The sequence below is a fragment of the Phoca vitulina genome, unplaced genomic scaffold, assembly GCF_004348235.1.
Source record: "Phoca vitulina isolate PV1807 unplaced genomic scaffold, GSC_HSeal_1.0 scaffold59, whole genome shotgun sequence".
NCBI lineage: Eukaryota > Metazoa > Chordata > Mammalia > Carnivora > Phocidae > Phoca > Phoca vitulina.
In genome coordinates, this window is record NW_022589762.1 from 8,889,276 (window position 1) to 8,910,179 (window position 20,904).

The 20,904-nt window shown below is 36.8% G+C and overlaps 1 protein-coding gene across 4 annotated transcripts in view; it reads left to right on the forward strand.

Moving 5' to 3' along the window:
• Positions 1 to 20,904, forward strand: part of RIMKLB (ribosomal modification protein rimK like family member B) — a 61,912-nt gene that overhangs the window by 34,445 nt on the left and 6,563 nt on the right. For all 4 annotated transcript variants that reach the window (XM_032390739.1, XM_032390742.1, XM_032390740.1 and 1 more), the window contains 3 exons: positions 13,631 to 13,861; positions 16,684 to 16,770; positions 18,452 to 18,655. In XM_032390739.1, the coding sequence (XP_032246630.1) occupies positions 13,631 to 13,861; positions 16,684 to 16,770; positions 18,452 to 18,655 (522 nt within the window). The remainder of the gene's footprint in view (positions 1 to 13,630; positions 13,862 to 16,683; positions 16,771 to 18,451; positions 18,656 to 20,904) is intronic.

Genomic DNA, 20,904 nt, shown 5'->3' on the forward strand with positions numbered 1-20,904 from the left:
ATTCTAATGATAGTTTGTAATTTTATCCCCAGAGGTCTTGCACATCTTTATTAGATATACTTTATTCCTATGAATTTGTTGCTATTATAAATTATAACAATAAAAATTTTTTCATTTCTATTTCATTGCTGGTTAAGTTTAATAATATGTTGACAGATAACTCACTTATTTCAGTAATTTATGATAGATTATTTTGGATTACCTGCTTTTAAAATTGTATCATTTACAAGGAATATCAGTTTTATATTTCTTTTTTTTTTTTTTTTTTAAGATTTTTTATTTATTTGACAGACAGTGAGAGAGGGAACACAAGCAGGGGGAGTGGGAGAGGGAGAAGCAGGCTTCCCGCTGAGCAGGGAGCCTGATGTGGGGCTCGGTCCCAGGACCCTGGGATCACGACCTGAGCCGAAGGCAGAGGCCCAACGACTGAGCCACCACCCAGGCGCCCCTTATATTTCATTTCTAATCCTTATATCTCACTTCCTTTTCTTAACAGCATAGGGCAGGACCTTTGGGACAATATTGGATTAAATAGTTATAGTGAACATTCTAGTGTTCCTTATGATCTCGGGAAAGCTTACAACATTAAACCATTAAAAATGTTGTTGGCTGTAGGATTTTTAAGATACCCATTATCAGAATAAGGAAGTTTTCTTCTATAAGTATGCTAAAAGATTTTTTAAAATCCTGAATGCTTGTTGAATTTTATCAGTGTTCATATACCTATTGAATGGTTATACATATTTTTACACTTGGAAATTATATGATTGGTTTCTGTAAGTTAAACCAACCTAAAAATTTTAGTAAACCCAACTTGCTTATGATTGTTATTATTATGGTAGGTTTAATTTGTTAATATTTGTTGAAGATTTTTACATTTATGTTCATGAATGAGATTGCCTTATAACTTTGCTTCTGTGAACTTGTCATTGTCAATTTCCGCTAAGTTGTGTTTGGCCTTACTAAAAGGGCTGGGGAGTGTTTTTTGTTCCAGAAGACAAAAGTATAGTAACATTGTTTTATTTTTTCCTTAAATGATGTAATTCACCTTTGAAAGCCATTTGTTCTGGGGTGCCTGGGTGGCTCAGTCGGTTAAGTGGCTGCCTTCCGCTCGGGTCATGATTCTGGGGTCCTGGGATCGAGCCCCATGTCGGGCTCCCTGCTTAGCGGGAAGTCTGCTTCTGCCTCTGCCTCTGCCTCTCCCCGTGCTTGTGCTCTCTCTCTGTCAAATAAAGAAAGAAAACCTTAAAAAAAAAAAAAAAAAGAAAGCTATTTGTTCTGGAGATTTCTTTTTGAAAAGTTTTAGTTAATGGTTAATTTGTTTTAGTGATTTATTTCTTCTTGCAGTTTTGGTAAATTTTGGTAAATTTTCTAGGAATTTATGTACATTTTATCTTAAGTTTTCATGTGTTATTCAGAAAATCATTTCATTATCTTTTTAATATCTGTAGGATATACGGTGAAGCTCCCTTTTCATTCTCAACTTTATTTGTGCCTTTTTATTTTAAACTCTATATCAGTCTCAGCAGGGACTTAAACAAATTTATTAGTTTTGGGGGACAAACTTTTAGTTTGGTTGTCTTTTCTGTTGATGTTGGCTTTCCATTCCATTAATTTCTGCTCTTAAATTTTCTTTCCTTCTACTTACTTTGGATTTTTTAGATGTTAATATGGTTTGATTTCTCTTTGAGTTTGCTAGTTTTTCTAAAGCAATTTATAGAGACAATTTTGTTTTAGGCAGAAGAGCTTCAGGCTCAGACCTGGGTTTCAGTCCCTTTTCTGCTTCTTGAAACAACCGTGAGATAAATTCAAATTTCAATAAATAATAATTGAGCATTTACTATGTGCCAAATAGTGCTGGGGCACATAGCTGTTAAGAAGATAGATTCCTACTCTCACGGAATTTACTTCTACTTTCTCTAGCTATCATTTTCCCGGCTGTAAGAGGGAATGGTGGATGACAGTGATGATTAAGTGCCTGTTATGTCCCAGGTACTTTTTCACTAATGTTAACCACCTTAATCCTCACAGCAACTCTATAAAGGAACTATTTTTACCGTTCCCATTTTATAGATGAGGAACTTGAGACAGAAGTTAAGTAACTTGTCTGAGGTTACACAGTGGGTAAGTGGTGGAACTAGGTTTGAATCAGATGTGGGGTTATTGTTACAGGCATGCCAGAGAAGACCTTGCAATAGATCTCACTTTCTTTTTTTGCCTTTGCTATCCCCTCACCATTATCCCTTCCTATTTTGGGTCTAAATGAAACATTTGATGGGAAAAACCCTAATCTACATTCCCAGTAGTTTTCTTTGGAACACTGAGTATTCAGAGAGTTTGATATAGTTCCCTTCCTTTGTTATTAATTCCATAACCTTTAATTTATATTTATTTAAAATTATATAAATATATTTATATTTATTATAGCTGCATTCAGAAAGTTCTATTTATAATTAGTTGTGTAAGCTGGTATTGATTGCCAAAAGTTGGTAGAACAGATTGATACAAATATTTGTCTTCAACCAGGAGCCACTGTTAGAAGTTTGCCCTTTTTAAAGTGGACAGAAGGGGCTTTGCCTACACCACAAGGAAGCTTTGCTTCCCCTCTCCTTTCTTCTACAGCAGTCTGTTGCTGGAAGACTGCACTAAATTTTTATGGCTGGCTTCATTAACAGTGACTTGAATTATACATTTACCCACTTATCTTCTATATAGGGCTTTCTTTACCATTTCAGGAAAGATTGCTATTTTATGGGGGAGCAAAATATATTAATTAGGTTTACTACAGTATTTCAACTTTTAATTTTTAAATCATATTAGAATAATAGCATATAGAATAAGTTAGCATATAGAATTAAGTTAGCAAAATAGAAGTATATCTTGTTTCTAATAGTGAGTTCTTGTGTGTCAAATAATTAAAAAATTAGATCAGTTTGATTGGGATTGGGGACAAAAGGGGATAAAGAAACAAGTTCCCAGGTTTTATTGCTATTAACTCTACCATCTGTGCCATCAACCTACCCTCCCCAGCAATGTAAACTCAGTATAACAATTATTAAGCACTTACTATATGCCAGTCATTTATTAAGTACTTTACATGCATTTTTCCTCCCTGTCATCCTCTTTAAAAACTCTCAACTGGGGCTAGGATTTTATCCCAAGGCTCAGAGCATGTTAAATTGGGTCTTCAGCAAATGTTTTTGAACAGATAAAAGAAGGAATGTATAAATGGAATAGTCCCTTAAAGGTATTTTGTCTTTTTGTTTATCAATTTCAGGAAGTATTTCTCCTAAGGTAATTTTCTTTTTCTTTTTCTTTTAATTTTTTATTGTTACGTTAATCACCATACATTACATCATTCGTTTTAGATGTAGTGTTCCATGATTCATTGTTTGTGCATAACACCCAGTGCTCCATGCAGAACGTGCCCTCTTTATTTATTTATTTATTTTTTTTAAAATGGCAGTTTTCTTTTTTTTTTTTTTTTTTAAAGATTCTATTTATTTATTTGAGAGAGAGAGAGCACATGAGAGGGGGGAGGGTCGGGAGGGTCAGAGGGAGAAGCAGACTCCCCGCCGAGCAGGGAGCCCGATGTGGGACTCGATCCAGGGACTCCAGGATCATGACCCGAGCCGAAGGCAGTCGCCCAACCAACTGAGCCACCCAGGCGCCCAGAACGTGCCCTCTTTAATACCCATCACCAGGCTAACCCATCCTCCCACCCCCCTCCCCTCTAGAACCCTCAGTTTGTTTTTCAGAGTCCATCGTCTCTCATGGTTGGCTCCCCCTCCGATTTCCCCCCCTTCATTCTTCTCCTCCTGCTATCTTCTTTTTCTTTTTTTTTTTCTTAACATATATTGCATTATCCTAAGATAATTTTCTTAAAACTATCTGTGGAAATGCTGAAGAGAATGTACTCAAACCTGCAGAGCTTGAATGTCGGCATTTATAAAATTTAAGGAGATGAATACTTTTATTTTTTTAAGAGATTAATTATTTTAGCTAGTAACATCACATTTCTGTATAATTGTTGTCTTAGCTTTTTCTGCCAATTTTTGGTATAGAGTTGGTTATCTTAACCTCACATTCTCTATTTGTTAAAGATACTTGGAAAAGAAGCTAACTAGTCACTACTTCAGTAAAGATGCTTTTATAATATGGACAGTGATAGTCTGCTTGTTTACCTCCTTTTGGTTTCCCTCTTCTTTAAAACTTTTTTCAGTTTATCTAAGCCAAAAAAACAAAAAAAAACACAAAAACCCCACAAAAACCAAACCCACCAAACAAACAGTTCACCCATTTTCTCTTTCTCTTTTTTAAAACACATGACTGTCAGCTGCAATGTGCAGTGCACAGTGATAATGAGGTAGACTGTACAGTAGTCTTCCTTTTGTTTCTTTCTGTGCCACTGACGAGGGATCTGGAAAGGAATTTTATTGGTTCCTCATTTCCAAAAGGGCTTACCTTTGAAAAAAATAGTTTTGTCTCTACCTGGATTACCAGCTAAAACTTAGAAACAAATTGCAGGGCAAAAGGATTGCTGTGGAGGGTTAAAGAAGGATATTTTGATAGAAAACACAAAATACGTCTTGTTAGGAAGCAACTAAGCAAATAGGAAAAGCATCATATATATTCTTAGTAGAATGGAGTCTTAATATTATTTTTGTTTTTGGTGTTTGATAATTAGTAGCTGTTTGAATTCTTACCCAGAATTATTTTATCTTTATTAAAATAAAGACTTTTTTAGTGTTTTGTGTAACTCTTGAGAATTATCTGTCCTTTGGTACTATAAATACCCATTATCCAGTGTCGTCTTCAAAATTTAGGTACTTTTACTACTTCATTTTGATTAGTTTGGAACCTGATGGTCAGGGAAACAAACCAGTGATTTAAAAAAAAAAAGTTTAAGAGGACATTTCTGATGTGTTAGAGATACGGGAAGACAGATTTGCAATTTGTATTTAATGGTAGGCATTAATTCTTTGTGACCAATTGGAAAATAGGTTTTAATGACTTGAGTATCATAAAATGTTCATAATTATTTGGTCTTTTTTTTGTGATATGACTTGGAGATTTTAAAATGTGGGAAATACAACTTTTTGGTGGTACATTTTCAGTAGTTTTGTCAGTTAAGTAATGGATCAGTTTCCTGGACTGTTGACCCAAACAACTAAATTTTGTTAGGAGAATTTAGCTGGGAATATGGAGCGCAAAGTTGTTCATCTCTTACACTGCCAACTTGCTTTTTCTAACTAGAACTCACAGACAGAAACATTTCAGGTCCTAGGATTGGTTTTGATTACCTTTAGCAAGCTATTCTAGCTCTTAGTTACTTTTCCGTTCTCACCCCTTCCAAGATGAACTAATAAGTAATTTTACTGCACTAATAACACTTTGAACATAAATGGCAAGGGAAGTAGGACAGTGGTGGAACAGTAAATGGACTTTCAGTATTGGTGAAAGGATGAGAAACTATTAAAAAATAAGAGCGGAAAGCTGAGCAACAAACCCTGGAGATTTTGAAATAGGAATGACCAGCATCAGTTTTCCTTAGATGAATTTGATATGATGTCTTGGTTTCTGCCCCCACCCCACCCCCGCCCCCACCCCACCCCACCCCCACCCCCACTTTGTATTTAAAGTTTTAAGTGAATAGAGAAGTTGAAAGAATAGAACTATGGACAGCTATATTCTTGATGCCTAGATGGAGTGTTCAGTAGCAACATTTTGTTCTTTTATGTCTCTTTTTCCTAATATATATAAATATTATGTACATTACACACAGCTTTTTGAGAGAGTTGTTGGCCTTTTACAACAAGTAGCTGTCTTCATGTTACCCCTAAATGCTTCAATATCTGTAGCCAAAAAAAAAAGGGACACTGTCCCATATACTTTAATACCATCAGCACACCTTAAGATATGAATAACTCTTTAATGGCATCTAATACTTCAGAGTCAGATATTTATAGTTGAGTCTAAAATATCTTTCAGTTATTCTTTTCAGATCAGGCTCTGTAAGGGTTCATGCAAGGATATTTGGATGTAATGTCTTAGTCTTTCTAACTCTAGAACAGTCTTCCCATCTTTTTCTTCAGTGACATAACTTTTTGAAGTAATCAGAAAAATTATCTTTAATGTCTCATATTCTGGGTTTGTCTGATAGTTTCCTTATGGTGTCTGCCTTCTGAAGTTTCCTGTGAATTGGCACGATTACATACAGGTTATGCATTTTGAGCAAAAAATTACTGACTATGTGATGTAGATACTTCATAATGCATTCAGCCAGGAGGCACAAAATGACAGTCTGTGCCACTGGTAGTGATGCTAAGTTTGGTCCCTGGGTAAGTAATGTCTGTATGGTCTGTCTATTACAAAAACCTATTTTTACTTTTTGCCTAGCAAATTGCTGATATTTTGGCACTATACAAATATCCCATCAACCTTTTCTTAATGCTTTTAACATCTTTGATGATCTTTGCCTGATTCACTTACTGCATTGGGTTTATAAAATGGGTATTTTTCAGATTTTGTTATTCTTTGTTAATTGGCATTCATGTCCAAAGAAGAGCTTTTCCTACCTTTTCCTAGTAAACTGTAGTTCCTGCAGAAATGGTGGGATAAATGTAATTTTTCCTTATCTACTGGTTTTTAGAATAAGGAATTATGTAGTAGTCCCTTCAGTGATAGAAAATGAGGCTTTTTTTTTTTTTTTTTGGTTGTCCTTTCTCTATAATTATTATGAATCCATAAACTTTTTTTGCAGTCAAAATATTATCAGTTAATTGACCTTTTTGATGGTCAAATCACCTGAAATTTGGCTAATTTTGAGTCCCTCCAGACTGTCACGTGTGTTTTAGGGACACATCTCCCTTAGTCTTTGAGTGCTTCCTTGATCTCTGACACAGAGATTGTGGGTTTTTAATTGTGTACAAATAGTACCTTCACTTGAATGAAACTTTCATTTAAAATTCTGACAGTTCTTTTTCTTTTCTTTTTGAAGATAAAATGTTCAGAGCCACTTGGGGTGCCTGGGTGGCTCAGTCGGTGAAGCGACTGCCTTCAGCTTGGGTCATGATCTCAGGGTCCTGGGATCGAGCCCCACATCGGGCTCCCTGCTTGGCAGGAGGCCTGCTTCTCCCTCTCCCACTCCCCCTGCTTGTGTTCCCTCTCTCGCTGTCTCTCTGTCAAATAAATAAATAAAATCTTTAAAAAAAAAATGTTCAGAGCCACAATAAATAAATAAATAAATGAATAAAATTCTTACAATTCTGTAAGCTCTAAATATCTCAGAAATCCTGAAGAATCCTCTGGAACACCAGAAGATGGAAAAAAAAAAAATGTCAGTTAGCAAGGAACCTGTTTCTTGTTTCCTGAGGACAAAAACACTTAACCCCCCCTAATAAAAAAAACACTAGTACTTAATTCTTAATGGTGTAGCCAAATTCTACACTCAAAAAGCACAGGTTTAAATTAGGGCTACGTAAGAGATTCTCCACTTAGTTATTGGCAAGGAGATTGTTAATCTCCCAAAGGAATCTTTCAACTTGGAGAATAATCAGCCCATAGCACCTTCTCACTCTGCCTTAACAGCAGTAGGCTTTTAATACATTGTAGATTTCTTAATCATTTTATTTTTCATCATAAGTGTACTTTTTAATGTCCATCACCTTTTTTCCACATCCCTCACCCCTCCCACTCCTCTGGTAACCATCAGTTTGTTCTCCGTAGTTGAGAGTCTCTTTGTCTCTCTTTTTTTCCTTTGCTCATTTGTTTTGTTTCTTAAATTCCACATATGAGTGAGATCATATGGTATTTCTTTCTCTGACTGATTTATTTCACATAGCATAATGCTCTCTAGCTCCATCCATGTCGTTGTGAATGGTAAGATTTCATTCTTTTTTATGGCTGAATAATATCCCATTGTATATATATGCCACACCTTCTTTAGCCATTCATCTATTAGTGGACACTTGGGCTGCTTTCATAGTGCAGCTATTGTAAATAGTGCTGCAATAAACAGGGGTGCATGTATCCCTTTGAATTAGTGTTTTTGTATTTTTTTGGTAAATACGCTATACAATTCTGGATCGTAGGGTGCTTCCATTTTTACCTTTTGAGGAACCTCCATATTGTTTTCCACGATGGTTGCACCAGTTTGCATTCCCAGCAGCAGTGCAAGAGGGTTCTTTTTTCTCAACATCTTTGCCAACACTTGTTTCTGCCTAATACTTTTTTTTTAAAGTAGGCTCCAGGGGTGCCTGGGTGGCTCAGTCGTTAAACATCTGCCTTTGGCTCAGGTCATGATCCCAGCCAGGGTCCTGGGATTGAGCCCTGCATCGGGCTCCCTGCTCTGCGGGAAGCCTGCTTCTCCCTCTACCACTCCCCCTGCTTGTGTTCCCTCTCTTCGCTGTGTCTCTCTCTGTCAAATAAATAAATAAAATCTTTAAAAAAAAAAAAAAAGTAGGCTCCATACCCAGCATGGAGCCCAGTGCAGGGCTTGACCTCATGACCCTGAGATCAAGACCTGAGCTGAGATCAGGAGTTGGATGCTTAACTGACTGAGCCATCCAGGTACCTCTACATGATAAATTCCTTGTTTCGAAAATATAGGAATAACCCCCTCCCCGTTGCTTTTCTAAGGTTCACTTATTATTGGCTGTTAATGCTTGATCATGCACTTAATCTAAAATGTAAAATCTAAAATATTTGTATTGAAATCTTCATCCCAGTACAAAATAAAATTAGATGAACGGTTTCACAAGTTGAGGTTTAAGATAAGTAAAGAATATATTTCTGAGAAAATGGAGTCTAGCAAAGTAAGTGGTAGCACATTCAACTGCACTACCTGTTTTATGATGAGTGTAATGGAATTGTGGGGAAAATTCTATACACATCTTTGTGCACGTGTATTCTGAGTAACAGGGATCTTATATTTCAGTTTTATAAACTCTACATCAAAGGTAATTATACAGCATTTGCTAACAGTGCCCGAAAGATGAGTAACATTTAAGGCAGAGTTCTGAGAGATACTGTTTTGCCTTTTTGGGCTCACATTGATCTGTACCTGCCCTTCTTTCTGGTCTTGGTTCACCTTCTGCTTATCTAAAAAAAAAGAAGTGTTTGTTTCTGATACAAGAGGTATTGAATTTCTTTTCATCAATAATACCCATATAGTGTAGTATGCAGATATGCACTTTGGGTAAAGTACTCCCATACTCCCGATTTCTGGTGGCAACAGATGGGTGGACTAAGCGTGGAACATTTCCATTGCTTGCTTTCTTAAGATTTATGTGTATTTTGAGAGAGAGAACGCACAAGGGGAAGGGAGAGCGAGTACTAAGACTCTGCTAAGCGTGGAGCCTGACGTGGGGCTCGGTCTTATGACCCTGAGATCATGACCTGAGCCAAAACCCAAGAGTTGGCCGATTAACTAACTGTGCCACCCAGGTGCCCCAATTTTATCACATTTCCTAAAAGTGCAGTTTAGGGAAATGAGATGAAACTATAATGATGGTCGAATTTTTCTCTTGGCAATTGACAGTATCCTTTTCTGATCAAACTTCTTAACACTCATCCTTCCTGTTTCTTCTGTTTTATTTAGTGAATGTGATCATTCTCTCCTGATTATCCTGACCTTTCTCATTTTTCACAATACTACTTAAAAGTAGATTTTCCTAGTGTTTTGGCTGATTTTTTTTCCCCTCAGGTTTTTAGTTCCTTTCGCTGTCTCTGATTGATATCCATCAAATCTTGGTCTTAGGTTTCTTCATTTTTTCCGGTTTTTTTTTTCAGCCTATATATCGCTGTTTCCTAAGCTATTATGTCTTGGGCAAATTCCAGTAAACAGACAAATAAGTAAATATGCACACATGTACACACACTCCACAACACCAATATGAATTATGTACACATATATGTATAGTTTCAACCCATACTTCTACTATTACAGAATAGTTACACTTTGATGTCCTCATGTTATCACTGAAATCTTTTATATCCAAATTCAGCATCTTCTGCCCTAAAATGGCTTTGCTTTTTTAACTTCCCATTCTTCATGTCCTAGTTTAAAAACTTGTAACTCCCAATCTGGTCAATAAATTTCTTCTGTGTTAAAAAAGTGCTTTTTACATTTGCCTATTGAGGCAAGTCACTAAAAAGCCTAAGAAATGAGAAAGGGCAGGGGCGCCTGGGTGGCTCAGTCACTTAAGCCTCTGACTCTTGATTTCGGCTCAGGTCATAATCTCGGAGTCATGAGATCAAGCCCCACGTCAGGCTCCATGCTTAGCATGGTGTCTGCTTTGCTTGTCCCACTCTGTATGCTCCTCCCCCCCTTCTCTCTCAAATAAATAAAATACATTTTTTTTAAAATGACAAAGTGTGGGATTGCAGAAAACTGTATGGTGCTGATCTCAAGATACCTGTAGCCACACCATGAATGATTATGGGAATCCCTGAAGCCACTGGCAAAACCTCACATCTCCCAATGACTACATACCTATGTGCAGCTGCCCCTGGAGAATAGTGACTTCTACTTCTCTTTGACCTTTAAATTTTTGTGTAATTCTCTCTTGGTGGTAGATTTTCAAAATCGAATCCTGCTGGTAAGGGAGTGTGGGAAATGCTTCTAGATCCTGCCATATAGAGAAGGATTAAAAGATGGGGATAGTGTGAAGTATCACAGGCAGTATGCAGCACACAGTCTGAGTTCCCTTACTCAGAACAAATATAAACTCTTTAGCTTAGAATTTGTGGATCCAGCAATTCCAGGTCTAAGTATTTACCTGAATAAAACAAAACCACTATCTCAAAGATGTATCTGCATGCCCCATGTTCAGTGCTTTATTATTTATGATAGCTAAGACATAGGAATAACCTAAGTGTCCATTGACAGATGAATAAATAAAGAAAATGTGATACATATGTACATATATTTAAATATTATTCATCCATTGAAAAGAAGGAAATTCCGCCATTTGTGACAATATGGAGGGACCTTGCAGGTATTATGCTAAGAGAAGTAAGTCAGACAGGAAAGGCAGATGCTGTATGATCTTAATATGTGGAATCAAAAAAAGCCGAACTCATAGGTACAGAAAACAGTTTGGTGGTTGTCAGAGGTGGGTAGTGGGGTGGAGGAAATGGGAAATGGTGGTCAAACGGTACAGACTTCCAAGTTACAAGATAAATAAATCCTAGGGATGTAATGTTCAGCGTGGTGACTATGACTGACAATACTGTAGTGTATATTTCTCTTTTAAAGAGAGAAGGGGTGGGGAGGGGGCCTGAGGGGGAGAGAGACTATTAAGCAGGCTCTACACCCAGTGCAGACCCTGACACAGCTCAATCTCACAACCCTGGGATTATGACCTGAGCCGAAATTAAGAGTTGGTTGCTCAACCGACTAAGTCATGCAGGTACTCCTATATTGTATATATGAATGTTGCTAAGAGAGTGATAGATGTTCAGTAAATTTATTGCAGTGATCATCTCCCAATGTATTTCATATATTAAAGCATTATGTTGTACACCTAAAACTAATACAGTGTTATATGGCAGTTATATCTCAATAAAAACTTGTGGCTTTTCATGTTTGACAGCTTAAATGACCAACCTTATCTTTTACATTCTGTTAGTAAATATTGTAGTTGAACCACTTACTTACTGCTTTTTTGTTCTGTGACTTCAACTCCCTTAAATGTGAAGTTTCCTTCCTCTTTAAACACACACATAACTAAGTCTTATACCCTAACTCAGGTGATAACCCACTTCTCTCTCCTATATCAGAACTTCCACGTTTAAAAGTGTCTCTCCCACTAGAATGGATTCTTCTAAGAATAAGGACCTTATCTGCCTTATTTGCCAATCTATTTCTAATCTTTACAAAATAATCTGACACATAGTAATTGCTTAATATTAAGTAAATGAATGTCAGTGAGTTAAGGTATTGGTCATATGGTATATCTCATATAAAATATAAGTCCAGTTAAATTCCACTAAAAAGAGAAGGAAATGAAACGTTATATGTACTGACAGAGAAAGATGTCTCTGGTGTAATTTTAAGTGATGAGAGAAATTAACGTAAAATATCTATAATTTTTCTAAAAATAATCTAAATATTTTTTTTATACTTAGCAGTGGGGAAAATACACTATTAACACTGAGTACCTCGGATATTGGATGGGAGCTGAATACATCATATATTTTTGTATTTGAATGCTTTAAAACAAGCATACTATTTTTTAATGCAAACAGGTTTTTTTTAAAAGACTTTTAAAATTTTTAAGTAATCTCTACACCCAAGTTGGGGCTCAAACTTATAACCTCGAGATCAAGCGTTGCATGTGGTCCCCAATAAGCCTCCTGGGTGCCCCTGTTTTTGGAATTTTTTTTTTTTTTAAAGAATAAATTTTAGCAGGTGTTGAAAAAATGCAACACCTAGGCGTAAAATCATACGAGAAAAACCATAAAAGACGGCAACTTCCTTATTTCTTGCTTTATATAAAATGAACACATAAAAAATATAATTAATACAGAATTTAATTCCATTAAATTAAATTTAATTAATATAGTTAGCATACAGTATTATGTTAATTTCAGGTGTACAGTGTAGTGCTTCAACAATTCCATACATCTGCTTTGCTTTTGCTTGTTTTTTTTTAATATATTTATTTTATTTATTTATTTGACAGAGATAGCGAGAGCAGGAACACAAGCAGGGGGAGTGGGAGACGGAGAAGCAGGCTTCCTGCCGAGCAGGGAGCCCAATGTGGGACTCGATCCCAGGACGCTGGGATCATGACCTGAGCCGAAGGCAGACACATAACGACTGAGCCACCCAGGCGCCCTTAAGATTTTATTTTTAAGTAATTTCTAGACCCAGCATGTGGCTGGGACCTACAACCCTGAGATCAAGAGTCACAGGCTCTAATGACTGAGCCAGCCAGGTGCCCCAAGATTTGCTTTTTTTTTTTTTAAACTCAGCGTTATGTATCTGAACATTTTTTCTATCTCTGAACATAGAGATTATGACAGTCTTTTTAATTTTATTAAGTAATCTCTACACCCAGTGTGAGGCTTGAACTCATGACCCTGAGATCAAAGAGTCCCATGCTCTACCAACTGAGCCAGCCAGGTCCCCCGTGACATTTTTTTTTTTAAGGCTTTGTGGTATTTCTTTTTTTTTTTTTTTTTTTTTTAAAGGTTTTTTATTTATTTATTTGACAGAGAGAGACAAAGCGAGAGAGGGAGCACAAGCAGGGATAGTGGGAGAGGGAGAAGCAGGCTTCCCGCAGAGCAAGGAGCCTGATGTGGGGCTCGATCCCAGGACCCTGGGACCGTGACCTGAGCCGAAGGCAGACGCTTAATGACTGAGCCACCCAGGTGCCCCTGTGGTATTTCATTTTATTGACACATACCATAATTTAACCACTGCAGAAATTTTTCTCATTAAATTTTCTTTTTTCTTGTAAAGGAATGTAAGGAATGTCTCCTTCCAGTGAAATCTTAACAAAATTGTATTGTACTTTGTTTCGTGACCCAATATAAAGTGTGTGTGTGTATGTATATATATACATACACACATAGGTATATTCCCTTTTAATGGTTTTGGCTTCATTCCTATATATTTCAGGTCTACGGATCAATGGAGAACTAATTACTGCCTATCCCCAAGTGGTGGTAGTGAGAGTACCAACCCCTTGGGTGCAAAGTGATAGTGACATCACTGTTTTGCGCCATTTAGAGAAGATGGGATGCCGGTTGATGAACCGACCGCAAGCCATCCTGAACTGTGTTAATAAGTTTTGGACTTTTCAAGAGTTGGCTGGCCATGGTGTTCCTCTGCCAGATACTTTCTCTTATGGTAAGTTCACTAATAAGAATTTATAGCCTAAGTTTTACAGTACTTACAGTTTTAAAAGCCATACTGAATTAATAGGGTTATGTGAAACATGAAGGAACTTTTTATAGAAATAACTTTCAGTTTTGGGGCGCCTGGGTGGCTTAGTCATTAAGTGTCTGCCTTTGACTCAGGTCATGATCCCAGGGTCCTGGGATCGAGCCCGACGTTGGGCTCCCTGCTCGGCGGGAAGCCTGCTTCTCCCTCTCCCACTCCCCCTGCTTGTGTTCCCTCTCTCGCTGTGTCTCTCTCTGTCAAATAAATAAAATCTTAAAAAAAAAAAAACTTTCAGTTTTAACAAACTGGGCACGAGAATTATTAATCTGTGTTAAGATTTAATTCCATGATATTGGTAGAGTAGATTTAGCAAACTTTTTATAAAGGGCCAAATAGTAAATATTTTGCATTTTCTGGGTCATCAGTCCTCTCTTGTGACCCTCAGTAATGCTGTTGTAGTGTGAAAGCTGCCATAGGCCACACTTAAATGAGTATGGCAGTGTTCCAATAAAACTTTATTATAAAAAAAGACACTGGACCAAATCTGTCTTAAAAGCCTTAGTTTGCCAATGACATGGTAAAAGATAATGCAATTTGGTGACATCTCTGTTTAATGTCTGATTGTCCTTACCAGCATTTTCATGGTAATTCTTAATAAATTTTTCATATTTTTTAAGAAAATGACACTATCCTAGGTATACTTGAAAACCAGTGCTTCCAAAACTATCTATGGTAAAGGTAAAGGATCATTTTTTTTTAAAAGACCAACATGCTGTGGATCAGTACTCTTATAAAATATGATAAAAATGTCTGAGCAATGCAAGATTGCTATAAAAGCTTTCAGTGCTACTCTTTTTATATTTATCGGGTCACATATCAGTATCAGAGAAGTTGCAAACAGGCACAGGTTACCGGACAACGCTTTTGAGTAGCACTGTCGTAAGTAATATTGTGTTAGTGTATTTCCTGCCTGTCCAGTTCTTTTGTTTGGAAAGGATCAAACTTACTATAAATCATTACAATTTTCCATAAAGACAATTCCTCAAATAAATGTTCAGTAGTGTTTTTGGAGAGTTAATGAGGCTTTTTTTTTTATATATATATATAAACTATTTATTTATGAGAGAGAGAACGCACGCACACACGCACGTGTGGGGAGGATTAGAGGGAAAGGGACAAGCAAACTCTGCACTGAGTGTGGAGCCCGACACAGGGCTCAAGTCTCATGACCCTGAGATCATGACCTGTGCCAAAATGAAGAGTCGGACATTTAACTGACTGAGTCACTCAGGTGCCCCAACCTAAATTTTTTTTTTTTTAAGATTTTATTTATTTATTTGACAGAGACACAGCGAGAGAGGGAACACAAGCAGGGGGAGTGGGAGAGGGAGAAGCGAAGCAGGCTTCCTGCTGAGCAGGGAGCCCGATGCAGGGCTCGATCCCAAGACCCTGGAATCATGACCTGAGCTGAAGGCAGTTGCTTAACGACTGAGCCACCCAGGCGCCCCCCAACTTAAAAGGAGCTCCCCAAGTCTGTATGGCATGTGTGGATACAGTTGCTGTTTTTAGCAATTGCATAAGAAGAGACCGTATGTTTGAGAATTCTGTCAGATGCTTTTGGGATATTCTAGCTTATATTATGGGTCTACACTTTGGATTTCAAGAGAGTGGAAAGGAGAAAAGAGTTAAACAAATTAACAAATGTTACCTGTACTCTCATGTTGAAAGTTTAAAATTAGGGGACTGAATCATCTTAATTTCTCTAAGCTGTAAATGTATGATACTGCATTTGATTAACGAACTTTTTCCTGGTTTAATTTTTTTTTTTATCACCATGCTGATTTTTTACAACTATAGTTCATTTTTGCTCTAATCTTATTACTGTATCATTTGTTCTTAGGCAATAAAAACAGGAAAGAATAAAACTTAACTCATGGATACTAGGTGGCTCAGTGTAGAAAGAACTCTGATTAATAATGAAGATAAGAAAAATTAATTTGTATGTTTCGTGAGAAGGAGAGAACACACGTGGCATCAACCTTGGATGAATCTTCTAAACAGACTCATTCTTCCTTTTCTTATTCTAAACCGGGCAATAAGTACACTGAAGTAGATCTTGATGCTTCTGTTATTTTGTGTAGCAGAGGAATAAGGGATAAAAATATAAAATATCATATAGAATTAGGAAACTGAGCTGAAAGATACTTAATTTCTTTAAGTTAGATACTAGAATATTTGTAGTTTAAGATAGCTTTCATCCATTTTAACAGGGGTTGTTCCAAACTGGTATTTAACTGTACTTAACAGCTTTTTAAAGTAGGCTCCATGCTGTGCATGGGGCTTGAACTCATGACCGTGAGATCATGAGATCAAGACCTGACCTGAGATTAAGGGTCGGATGCTTAACCACCTGAGCCACCCAGGCACCCTCCAACCTTTTTTTTTTTTTTTTTTTTTTAAAGATTTTGTTCATTTATTAGTGTGTGAGAGAGGACATGAGCAGCGGGGAGAGGGAGAAGCAGACTCCCAACTGAGCAGGGAGCCCCATGTGGGGCTTGATCCCAGGGCCCCGGGATCATGTCCTGAGCTGAAGGCAGATGCTCAGCTGACTGAGCCACCCGGGCGCTACAGGCACCCCTCGACTTTTAATTACTTTCTTTAAGAAAAACAAAATTTAGCCATCAGGTTCTTAACCTTGTACCTCCTCTGTGTTGCTGACTTTAGTATAGATAAAACTTACCACATAACACCTGTGTTACTGTTTTTAATTTCTTTTTTGCTCAAACCAGGCGGTCATGAAAATTTTGCTAAAATGATTGATGAAGCAGAAGTACTGGAGTTTCCAATGGTAGTGAAGAATACTCGAGGTCATAGAGGTGTGTATGAATTGTTACTATGGTACATCATTTTGAGATTACTCTTGAGAATTAATAAGGGTGATTATACAAAATAAATTTTTCTTAATCTGATCATTGCTATTATTTTCTTTGTATTTCCTTATGGTTATTGACTAGACAGTAGTCTTAACAATTGAAATGAATAGCTTTTGAAAGGACTTTGGGAGAATAGAAGGAAATTGTTGGTACATGGTACTTCAAACTTATGGAAGTCTACTGTGAGTTGTTCACTTTGGCTAGAAGCTATTTCTTTTTTTTTTAAGATTTTTTATTTATTCATTTGCGACACAGAGATAGAGAGAGAGGGGCAGAGGGAAAGGGAGAAGCAGGCTCCCTGCTGAGCCAGGAGCCCGATGTGGGGCTCGATCCGAGGACCCTGGGATCATGACCCGAGCCGAAGGCAGACGCTTAGCCATCTGAGCCACCCAGGTGCCCCTAGAAGCTATTTCTGTTCATTTAGTGGTTGTCCTGGAGATTTTAAGATGCATATTTAATTTAGACCAACCTTCAAATTATATTTTTATCTTTCTCTTTAACAATGCAAGGACCTTGGATCACTAACTGCAGTGATCCCTGTCCCAATTTATATAGTTTGAAGACTTAAATATATAAAGCAAAGCTATGAAGCTATAGAATAGTAAGGATTTCATTTTCAAAATTTTCATGAATCCAGGTACTTCATAAAGGTTGATGCCTTGACAGAGATAGTTGGATCGAGGTTCAGCTGGGGCTGTCGAATGTATTGTTTATCATTAGGTCTCCAGTATGGCAGCCAAGAAGTCTTAGGGCTCCACAGAGAGGCTCCAGTGAACACAGAAGCGACATGATCTTTTATGAATTAGCCTCAGAAGTCATACAGAAAAGCTTCTGCTGTGTTCCATTGTTCGAAGCAATCACAGCCCCTCCTTGATTCAAAGGGAAGGGACAAAGATTCCCTCTCTTCTCAGTGGGAAGAATGTCAAAGGATTTGTACCCATTTTATTTTACTGTCTTTAAAGGATTTTATGTATTTATTTATTTATTTATTTGAGAGATCGATCACAGGCGGGCATTGGGGCAGAGGGAGAGGGAGAAAGTCTCCCTTTGAGCAGGGAGCCTGATGCAGGCTGGATCCTAGGACTCCAGGATCATGACCTGTGCTGAAGGTAGATGCTTAACCAACTTAGCCACCCAGGCGCCCCATACCCATGCTTTAAAAACAGCCACTTGTTTTATCATAGAAATTGACAAATACAGTAAAGGAATTGTCTAGTGAACTCAGAAATAAAACTAGGTATGTAGTAACATACTATTTTATTCTATGCAAGTGTTATATATATTGTATAATAATATGTGAGACTTGTTTTTACTCAGAGGGAAATGTTTTGCTAGTAAATGAGGCTGGCATTATTGGCTCACCTGGAGGAGTACAAATCTTAGACCCCTACTTCATGACATATACCGAAATAAATTCTAGATTAATGTAGGAATTAAGGGAGTGGTAGGAGAGTATTAACTTTATACACATTTTTGCATTGTTTACTCATTACCATAACTGTTACTTTGGTTAGAAAGTAATAGATCCTGAAAGAGCAGGTTGAGACCCAAGAAGATGCAGGTGATACATATCAACTGCTCAGAGTTTGACTTACATATATTTTGTATTCTTTTTCAACCACAGGCAAAGCGGTTTTCTTGGCTCGAGATAAGCACCATTTGGCTGATCTAAGCCATCTTATTCGCCATGAAGCTCCATACCTGTTCCAGAAGTATATTAAGGAATCTCATGGACGGGATGTGCGTGTCATTGTTGTGGGAGGCCGTGTGGTTGGCACCATGTTACGTTGTTCAACAGATGGAAGGATGCAGAGCAACTGCTCACTAGGTAAAAACAATGCAGGTGTCTTTCTAGTATATATAATATTATAGCTTGTCCAGTGAGTATTCATATATAACTACAGGTCTTTTTACTTAGTAAGTTGAAAAACATTATCTTTCACTTGTAACTATGATGAGTAGACTTACAATGAATATAATATACTTTTGAGTTATTTTTCTAGTAATAAAATTGGATTTCTCTGAAACATAAATTTGCTTTTACCCATGCTCAATTTGTAACCCAATTCACACTTGTATGAAATGTCTGACCAGAGTTAAAAATTCCATCTTTGGCGATAATACTTATTTTGTGTGTAATTGGAGTTCACTCAAGCTGGGTCCTAACCTGTTTTACCCATTGGTCCAAACAAGATTACTGCTTTTGATTTACTTTAATGTGTATTTTTTGATCTCTTATTGTTGAAGTGCCTTAGAGTTTTTTCTTTTCTGTGTATTTCATCTTAGTCATCTGATCTGGTTGTGGCTCTAAATACTATCTGTGTTGTTATTTTCAAATTTATATCTCTACCTTAGGCTTTCTTCCTGAACTCCAAGTACATATAAATGTCTACTCAGTATCTACCAGTAGTTGTCTAACAGACATTTTAATCCTGTCCAAAAGTGAACTCCCGATAAAACTCCCCCTCCCAGTGTATTTTACCCCCCATTCTCCTTATCATTTAATGGCAACTCTGTCTCTCCCAATTTAGACCAAAATACTTAGTCATTGAGTCTTATACCACATATAAAAACTGTCAGATTCTAATTTCTTTATTTCTACTCTCAAAATGTATCCAAATCTGACAATTTCTCATTATCTCTGCCATTAATATTGTCTTACCTTATTTGGATTACTTGTAGTCGCCCCTAATTGGTCCTCTTGCTTCCATCCTTATTGTCCTACAGTCTGTTTCTAACACAGCAGTGATGTGATAGATCTTTTTAAAATACAAGTCAAATCAAGTCAGGCTTTGTTTAAAATCCTCCAGTAGTTCCTTGCTTCATTCAAAGTACAGTAGTCTATAGTGGTTTTACAGTAGACTAACAGGCCCTGCGTGATTTGACCCCTACTTACTTCTGAGATTACAGCCTCAGGGGCAAATCTCAGAAACATAATGTTGAGAGAAGAAATGAAAGTCACAGAGGAGAATACATATAGTATGCTTCCATTTATATAAAATTTAAATATACGCAAAAATCAATAATAGTTTGCTGGGAATATAAATTTATGTAGTAAACTGTAAAAAAACAATATTGATAAATGTGAAATTCAGCATAGTGCATAGAATAGGAGCACAGGGAATTTAAAAGCTAATAGTGATATAAAGCCTCTTTTGTACTTTTGAAAAATAATTTCTGCCTCCTGGCATTAGTTCTTCATATCCCATTTTACATTTTCCATCCCGTCATACTATGCTTATTAGCTGCTACAGAGCTGAATAGCATCTTTTCATTTCTGGAACACCTTTACCTTCTTACTTTTCTACCATGAGATTTAATTAACAATTACTTTTTATACTTTAAGCAAAGAAACTAAAAAGGTAAGTTAATTTTATATTAAGAAGTGATACTTTTTAAATTTTGAAGTAACTGAGGCTTACAGGAAAGTATGAAGGATAATATAATCGTTTGTAACCATTAGCTGGCTTGAGAAATAAGTTAATTTAATTACATTCTCTGTTTACTCCCCTTCCTGGTCATTTCTCCCTCTTCTCCCCAAGTTCTGAACTTGATGTTTCTTTTTACCTTAAAAGTACTTTCAGTTCTTCTGTCTTCCTCAACAAGGTATTGTTTTGTGTGTCATAAAACTTTATATAAATGATTTATAACTTTCTTTTTTTTTCACTTAGCATCATTTTTGAGATTCATCGATGTCAACATTGTAGCAGTAGTTGATTAATTTTCCCTGCTGCATAAATTTACCTGTTGACTGCTTCCAATTTGGGCCTTTTACAAGCAGTGTTGCTATGAAAATTTTTTTGTGTCCTTAGATACAGGGCCAATTGTGTTTGTAGGTTAGCCCATTCACTCAGAAGTGATTTCTGTATCCTAGTGAATTACACAACTTCACCTTTACTAGATATTACCAAATGAGTGTCCAAAGTTATCATATAATGTTTCTTTCTTGTAGAACCACCTTCTTACCTACTTGTGATATTGATAGACTTTAAACATTTTGTCAGACTGGTGTGACATTATATCATGTTACTTTAATTTGTACCTCAGACCCTCTTCATCTATCTTCTGTGAATTGCC